Source organism: Anopheles arabiensis, chromosome 3, assembly GCF_016920715.1.
Source record: "Anopheles arabiensis isolate DONGOLA chromosome 3, AaraD3, whole genome shotgun sequence".
Lineage (NCBI taxonomy): Eukaryota > Metazoa > Arthropoda > Insecta > Diptera > Culicidae > Anopheles > Anopheles arabiensis.
Window position 1 is genome coordinate 51,572,235 of NC_053518.1, and position 8,699 is coordinate 51,580,933.

At 35.8% G+C, this 8,699-nt stretch overlaps 1 protein-coding gene across 5 annotated transcripts; it reads right to left on the bottom strand.

Annotated features, from left to right (window-relative positions):
- Positions 1–223: 223 nt before the first annotated feature.
- On the bottom strand, positions 224–7,356 carry LOC120902973. 5 transcript variants are annotated; one of them, XM_040312102.1, is made up of 6 exons: positions 6,228–7,356; positions 6,018–6,155; positions 5,801–5,950; positions 4,972–5,173; positions 4,600–4,907; positions 3,758–4,534 (listed from the first exon to the last, which is right to left on the bottom strand). In XM_040312102.1, exons 1-6 carry the CDS (start codon positions 6,337–6,339, stop codon positions 4,125–4,127), a joined length of 1,320 nt encoding a protein of 439 aa, XP_040168036.1. In that variant the 5' UTR covers positions 6,340–7,356; the 3' UTR covers positions 3,758–4,124. The 5 variants fall into 5 exon arrangements, 4 of the variants coding, with proteins under 4 accessions (XP_040168036.1, XP_040168039.1, XP_040168035.1 ...); XM_040312105.1 differs by having other exon boundaries at positions 5,062–5,173; positions 6,018–7,356; XM_040312101.1 differs by having other exon boundaries at positions 6,018–7,356.
- Between the last annotated feature and the right edge of the window lie 1,343 nt (positions 7,357–8,699).

The following is an 8,699-nucleotide window of genomic DNA, read 5'->3' on the forward strand; positions in this document are numbered from 1 at the left end:
CTACATGGGAGGAATGCTGCAAATAGCTATTCTCTCCGTTGCCGTATGCTGGACTTGATTGATATCAAGTATCTTCATTCGCATGCGCAGCCTTGCTGTATTGTAAGTGTTATCTCTTCTAAAATAAATGCTCCCTCGCTCCTCACATCAATTCTTTTTGTATGAGTATGTCTCATCTCGTCGTCTGCGTTCAAGACCTACTATATTTATCCGTTCACGTCGTTAGGCATTTTTTAAGAGCATGCGCTTCATTTAAAAGAGTCCATGAGTTGTTTGATAATCACGTTAGAATTTTTGTTTTTGCTTTCATTCATGCCTTTCTGGTGAGAAGAAACCTGCAACAAAATTGATGTTTAAAATTTCAGCACTAAGAGAAAGTTATAATAATTGTCTATTTTACATGTAGTACTTACAAACTCATTTCCGGAAAGCTGTGCGCCTATCAGCTAGTAGATATGTCACAAAACTGTGTATCATATTTGCGGTTCTAATGGGCTTTCTGCTACATGAAGATTCTTATTTTGATAGCTCTTTCCGGCCTTTGCAGCTTTCCTAAACTTAAGCTTTCCTAAGCTATTTTCAACCGGGTAATCTTCATACCTCTAGCACCTCTGACCTCATGACCTCTGGATCTGTATGATGACAAAATTCCTACAATTCAAAGAGAAAAGTTGTTTACACAATTCAACTTACCAGAAACACTTTGCACTTTCCTTTTTTGCTTTAAAGATGCGGAATTAGGGTGTACAATCATGATTGGAAATATATGGTACGGGTGTAAAGGAAACAATATAAGTACATAACCTCAAATTTTGGTTTACATGTTCTTTACAAAAACACGTATGTTCTATGGCCAAAACGTGGACTGCCCCTTAAGTAGCTAATTAAAATAATATTGATTACTGTGCATTCTAACCCAAAATATTACTTTCATGATACATTATATAAGGATCAATTATTTTTTAACTAATACATCACATACACGCCGCTTGATTGCATAAACAAACTACTGTCAACGCACTTGTTTACTTCTAGCAAACAAGGTGATGAAATAATTGTGGGTGAAATTGTAGCCGCCATGTTGGTTTGAAATATGACAGTTGGTTTCCTATAGTAGAAACAATTTCTTACAATTTTTAAATGTAACTCTATGTAAACATAAAAATACACGACGTAATTTGTATAACAAAATGGTTCATTAAAGTTTTAGCAAGTGGTAAGCAATACTTTTTTTTAATTCGTGTATGAAGGAGTGTATTGAATCTCTCTGGCTGTCAGTGGAGTTTGGTTGGTATGACCTGTATGCCAAAAATCGCGTTATGTTTTAACTTTTTTTCTCTCACGCCGAAAACAAGCAAGTACAGCGAAAGTCAATTTTAAGAAAGTGATTTAACGATACAACGTGTATATTTGGTTAAAGATGCTTGAAACATAACGCACTTGGCACTAAACTAATAAAACATACAAGGTAAATTAATGAAACAGACGATACTTTAAATGCTACTTAAAATCTATGAATAACATCAATTTGCCCCTTACAGCTTATAGAATGGAAAACATCGATTCTTCAACAATGACATGGTTGAATATCATGAAACAAAGATTACCTTACTTGACTGTTACCACTCAGACAGTACCTTTAAAAACAACGGTGGATTTGGAGGTTGCGTCTCCTCGGCGTATTCTTTCGTTAGCTGGTTCGAGGCACATAGACAATGCGGCTGCAGTTACTACCATTTCAGCACAATCATCCTCCAAACCAAATTCCAGCGCTACGACGCAATGTACGTTGTACAGAAGTTACTGATATCCAAAATCAGAATATAAAAGATCTGACATCCTCACCTCGAAAAATTGTATCAACTAATGTTACTGGTAGCAGATGCATTGAAGGTTCAGGGAGTAGTGCGCATGAGGCTTCGTTGTCCCAGCCAACTCTCTCGTTAGATGTTAGCAACAACTAACGCGTTATTCGTCCTACAGAACACAAAGAAAATGTCATTGAAAATCATTCCCCACGTCCAGTGCCATTGCCAAATGATACCGATGATAGATGCCTAGTACGTTGGACAATTACCGATGTCAATGATAATGAGGTTTCTTTTACACAGTCTATTCAGTCGTCAAAAATGTCCGACCAAAGGCATCAGAATTATTTGGAAGCAGCCAACACTTATGAAAATACGGCTTTTCTCGTTAAAGATCCGAAATCATCTTCTCGAGATGACTTTGAGCAGCATGTCACGAAAGAATTATCAATCATAAAAAAGCGTTTCCACTCTGAGAATACAATTTGATAGTTTTGTTGAAAATAGGGCACAAACTAGATTGACACATTGCACTGAAGTGTTTCCTCACATTACTTCAAAAGTAGAGCTGGATGAATTTGAAATACTTCTGGGCTCTTCTGATTCGTTCAACAATATGGCAAATGGTCTAATTCGTAAGTTTCAAGGTTATACAGAACCTAGTTCTATAATGAACGATTGTTTAAGATTATTATTTAGCAGAGTTTTGTTGGTGCAGTGTTGTTGGCGGGGCGGTGGACAATGTACGAAAATTGCATTTAATAGTTATCCTAGAATATTAAAGTTATTCAAACAAGTAGCTATAAAAAATATTTTCCTTGTAACGGATGCCGAAGTTGAAGAATTTATGAAGAAAAAACTAAAAAACGCTCATAGTAATTATAAAAACTATAAAAATGTTAGAAAGGGATACTGTAAAAAACCGTACACGCGTTGTAATTAATCGTAGGAGAATGAGCGGGTGGTGAAATACTAGGGAAATATTAAAAATATAAGTGTGTTTCTATTTTCTTATTGCCAACGCACGTCAAAATAAACACATAACTATATGAATTATCAATATTCAATCTTTTTTCTAAGTTTTACATCATCTTTATTATATATTTAACTGTCAATAACAAAAGTATGCAAAAGAGGGACAAACTGCTTTAATCCAGGGTTTGCCGGGGAAGTCACAGCTATCAGCTTACATCTTATATGGTGCAAAGAGAATTCTTCTACTGCTGTAGGTATACAATCGTCAGCCTCGTAGATGTAGATATCTGCAGATGATAATTCGATCTCCTCATCGTTTTCAATAAGACGTATATGAAAAACATCAGTTACATACTCATATCGCATTCCAACAACGAACAACGAGGGATTAGTATTAAGTTTCATAAATTTGACGACTTCGTTACGTTTGGTTAAAAACCATTAATCTCTTGTTGATGCTCTCAACAAAAAGTTGGCAGTTAATTGAATCCCATTACAATTGTATACTATCCGAGGATATTGACAATCGGAATGATTGGGCGAATGCACATTAGCACGTTCCTCAGACCGAGCAGCAATTTGTACACCGCATTTAAATCCGGAACGTACAGAGCGTTTTAAAATGCCAAGATAGTTTTCAAAGTCATAGCTTGAAAAATTATCCAATGGTCCCAAATTTTCAACATCTTTAGCAATATGTTGAAGGTTATGAACATTGCTTGTAACATGTTCACTACCATATATTGCACCAAAGATACGGACAAAAACATTTAAGAACACCTCTGCAGTTTTCCAATGCTTGCGATGGAATTTTGTTGAAAATATAGTAATCCCGCAAAAATAAAGTAAATAATGATTGTATACCCTTTCAGGTACAAGTTCTTTAATAACTATAACGCTGCAATAATGCAAAAATGTTCTAAACTGCGTGCCCTTCCATTTGTGCATATAATACGTGTCGTAATCGTCACACATTTTAATTATTTATTCGGCTTTTTTTATTCAATTTCTTTTTTTTTATTGTATCACGCTCAACCGATCTCTTTGCGATCAACCACAAGACTGACCCGAGGCTCCTTTATTTCTCCCTGTCGCCTGACTTGTCTTCTCTCCCTGATCTCACGATCTGTCCCTCTCTCACACTCTCTCTCTCGATTCACTCTCGGAGTTCACTCTCTCTTGATCCCAGCTACCGCTAGCTACCGGTAGACGTCCGTCTCCTTTTCCGCGCGCCTTCTCCATCTCTATCTCTGCTTTCGTCCAATCTCTCCTCTCTCATCCTCATTTTTGCATGTTTCAATTTTTCGCTCTCTCTGATTTCACTAAACTTCTCTCTCTCTCTCACTCTTGATCCCTACAATACGGATCGTGAATTTTCCTATTGATCTCTGAGGGAAGCTGCAACGCAGTAAAAAAAATCGTTGCTAACTCTTTCTGAGCATCAGACAATCTAGAAAGGGATACTAACTTTCCGATCCATATTCCATAGATAATTTTTCGAGTTACACCAAGATCAATCAAATGCAAACGGTCACTCGTAGGAACGTGTTCAATCATATCAAAAAGCAACAGATCTTCTAGAGGCGATCGCAAAGGCTGATGGTGTGGAATGCATTCCCTATCTCGGAATCCATCATCGGTTCGTAATGGAGCCCCGACACAATCGAACACCACCTTATGTCCAGTGGGATGGTACACACCAACGCAAGTGCATCTCAAGCATCCATGTACAGCATTAAAATAGCATGTTGCTGCAAGAATAAAAATGTTGCTAAAAATGCAGTTTCATATAACATTTTCAAACAATAATACTTACACTTTATGAATGCTCTTGCAAGAGAATCTGCTATAAAAGCTCGGATTTCAAATTTGATTGTTTTATCTCCTATGCAAACTCCATTAAGATAAAGTTTGTTTGCTTCCTCCACAAGTTGACGTAAGTATTCTTCAACACTTCTCGGTTTTTCGGTACCACAAAATGCAGCAACCATCATTATTGGTGCATTTTTTACCTCTTCCACTTTCATTAAAATGGGCCAAACTTGCATTCGTCCACTTTTATGCAGGGGAAGGCCGTCAACAGAGAACTGGATCGTAAATTGCTCTGCGCATGGAGTAGAAGATCTGAATAAAGATACATAAACTTTAGGATATTTTCAAATGACCTATTTTCGATTGTAAAACTAACTTGAAATAATTTTGCAACGATTTCTCGATGCCTTTATACCAAAACTCCCCACCTTGTATACTTTGCATCTCTTTTCCAATATTAGCGTACGTTTTAAGAAGGGTTCGACAGTCTTTCGGTAGGTCCATATTGGTGTTACTTCTCAAAATTTCCAACATCTCATTAACCGTATCTCGAGGCAGATTTCGGGTGATGGCAAAATGTCTCAAGCAAGCGTACTGTGGAGCTGTCATCAGACTGTGGGTGCCGCTGTAAATACCTTAAAATATTTTCGTCAATCTTACTAACTTATCATGTTTACTTATGACTCCGCAGCAGGATTTATTTAGTTTATCATGCGTACAGCAGAATCCCACACGAAAACAACTCCAAACGATGTTTTTAAAAAAACATCAGCGGTATCAATTCGTAGCTTTTTACACCGGCATCCACAGTCTGATGACAGCTCCACAGTACGCTTGCAACATTCCCCTAATCGATTGCACAACTCCCCTAAGTGATTGCAAACATCCACAGCTTGCTTGCAACATTCCCCTACCGATTTGCAACATTCCCCTAAGTGGTTGAACTATTCCCTGTAAACTTTAGGATATTTTCAAATGACCTATTTTCGATTGTAAAACTAACTTGAAATAATTTTGCAACGATTTCTCGATGCCTTTATACCAAAACTCCCCACCTTGTATACTTTGCATCTCTTTTCCAATATTAGCGTACGTTTTAAGAAGGGTTCGACAGCCTTTCGGTAGGTCCATATTGGTGTTACTTCTCAAAATTTCCAACATCTCATTAACCGTATCTCGAGGCAGATTTCGGGTGATGGCAAAATGTCTCAAGCAATCTTTGACATCCTCATGATTTTCACAATTGTGATATTTTTTAGACTTATGGGTGTCTACAGTTTCCATACTTCCATCGTTTTCATCGGTTTCACTATCTGAAGATAGCGCAATAAAATAATCCTCATTGGAAAATGTATCTAAAGTCAGACAGTAAATGCAATTAATTATTATAATATTGCTTTAGGTATTATTTGATAATATTACCCTCGTTTAAATTTTCGAGACACCTTTTGCCATATCTATCCGGGAAGATGATGGCCGGATCTTCTCTGCCCGGATGTTCTGAATCCGGGAGATTTGACTCAAATAATGAACTTACACGACCAGTTTGCGAGGTATTATCTAAAAAAATAATTATAGTATGATACATGCGTAGTATTAATGACTTTGTTAACATTGTTAAAAAGTACATACCAATTGATGATGAAAACACTCTGCTGGGTCCTGCTTCAGCGTCATATTCAGCAGAAAGTTGTTCTAACAATTTATCCCGTTGACGATATAATTTTCCACTTCTTTTTGCCATGGCGTAGACAATTATAGAAGGATTAACAGTAACTTAACCAAAATGCTATGTTTATGCACTTGTTAACTTGGTTCACAAATATTAACACTTCCTAAACAAGTAAACACACAACACCCTATACAGGGTTTACCAGTCCAATAAACAACTGTCCATTTGTTTATAACAATAGTCGTTTTGAATAGACACCGCTGTCTACCACTTGCTCACACGTCAGATGGTGTAAGCTACTCTGTCCATTTCAATAACACAATTTTCGCCTTCGATGAGCAACTGTCAGATTCGGCACAGTTTGTTTTGTTGGGACAAACTTTGCAAATACAAAACATTTTCAAACACGTTTCTTTTATTCAAGCAGTATGCAGTATAAACCATAAATTTCAATAAATCAAAACATTAATATTGTTAATTATACAACAACTACAAGAAACCGCGCCGAATCCAACCGTTGTGCGATCGATGGCGAAAATTGTGTTATTGAAATGGACAGAGTAGCTTACACCATCTGACGTGTGAGCAAGTGGTAGACAGCGGTGTCTATTCACCTGGTCTGGTAAACCCTGTAAGTTGATGGATTCATTCAAAGCCGCGCAATCTTGACAGATCCCAATGCAATACAGACGGTTACGCACACACTCTCAAATTTGATTAGTTCGAGCAAATTTCGTGCAGATTTTACCGCAGGACTGCCAAAAATTCATCCGAAAATGAACACATTGTCGATTGGGATAGCATCAAGGATGAAGCATGAGCATGAATTGGAATGTGAGGGAAGGGAATGAATCCGAATGTTCATTTTGGGGGGGGCAAATTTAGGGTATTGCGTTTGTAGAAAACATGCGTGAGCCGGTAGCCCAGACTGTTAAAGACGTTAAAGAGCGGAAAGAGATCGCAAAATTTCTGCTCCGCATCGGCGTGAGTCATACGACGTACGGCATACGACATTCTCGAGATTCGATAAGGCGTATGGCGAAAGGCTAAGATGCCACGGGACTTGATATAACCTGGAATATATGATTATATTCCATATTATATATATATATATATATGTATATATATATATATATATATATATATATATATATATATATATATATATATATATATAACCATATATTTGTATATAAAAATATATTATTAATAAATTATATATATATATATTTATTTATTTATTTATTTAATTTTATTTATTTTATTTTATTTTTTTTAAATATATATATATATATATATATATATATATATATATATATATATATATATATATATATATATATATATATATATATATATATATATATATATATATATATCTTCTTCTTCTTCTTTGGCTCAACAACCGTTGTCGGTCAAGGCCTGCCTGTACCACTTGTGGGCTTGGCCTTCAATGACTAATTGATTTCCCCCCATAGCAGGATAGTCAATCCTACGTATGGCGGCACGGTCTATTTGGGGCTTGAACCCATGACGGGCATGTTGTTAAGTCGTACAAGTTGACTACGAGACCGGCTCATATATATATATATATATATATATATATATATATATATATATATATATATATATATATATATATATATATATATATATATATATATATATATATATATATATATATATATATATATATATATATATATATATATTTCATATGTATATGTATACATATATTTCATATTCATATGTATATATATATTTCAATGTATATTTCATATATATATATATATGAAAGTAAATTTATCGTGGTAGGCCCAAATTGAGGTGGCAAGATGGCGTGGAGGCGTCCGCCATTAAGGCCGGGATAACGGACTGGCAGACGAAGGCGCGAGACCGTGAGCGGTTTCGGACACTCCTGAGGCAGGCCAAGACCGCAAAGCGGTTGTAGCGCCGGATAATTAATTAATTAATTAATTTATCGCAAACAGTGTTAATTTTGATAAAAAATATTTATTCCGACCGGTACACCATCCACAATTCAATTTGTAGTATATTAAATAAAAGAAAATTGTGAAATCATTATCCTATACACTGCAATGTTTGTTAATAATAATATAAGCACACAAACAAATTCTTCTGCAAAGGATTCAAAAACAAAATGATTGACTGAAGTGCAATTATTAAATTATTGATAAGACGTATACGTCCCAATAAACGTTGCGTAGCCCTGTAACCGGGCCATTTTAACTAGTCAAAACTAATTTTGAAAAAGCGCATAACATCACCCATTCACAAAAAAGTTCAATACAAAATCAAGTGAACCAAACAGTGCATGCTTTTAAAGCCCGGCAACTCTTGGTACCAAATACAGACCCAACTCTATTTTGCAAGCCCAAACAAATTCAAACCATAATCAAAAAACTAAAATC

Excerpts from the sequence above, each read along its gene's own strand:
- LOC120902973 (XM_040312101.1), bottom strand. The coding sequence starts at position 6,339 with ATGGCAAAAAGAAGTGGAAAATTATATCGTCAACGGGATAAATTGTTA. Across the intron at positions 5,951-6,017 it reads TCTCGAAAATTTAAACGAGG|ATACATTTTCCAATGAGGAT; the intron begins GTAATATTATCA and ends GTCTGACTTTAG. Across the intron at positions 5,174-5,800 it reads TGTCAAAGATTGCTTGAGAC|ATTTTGCCATCACCCGAAAT; the intron begins ATTTTGCCATCA and ends CTTGCTTGAGAC.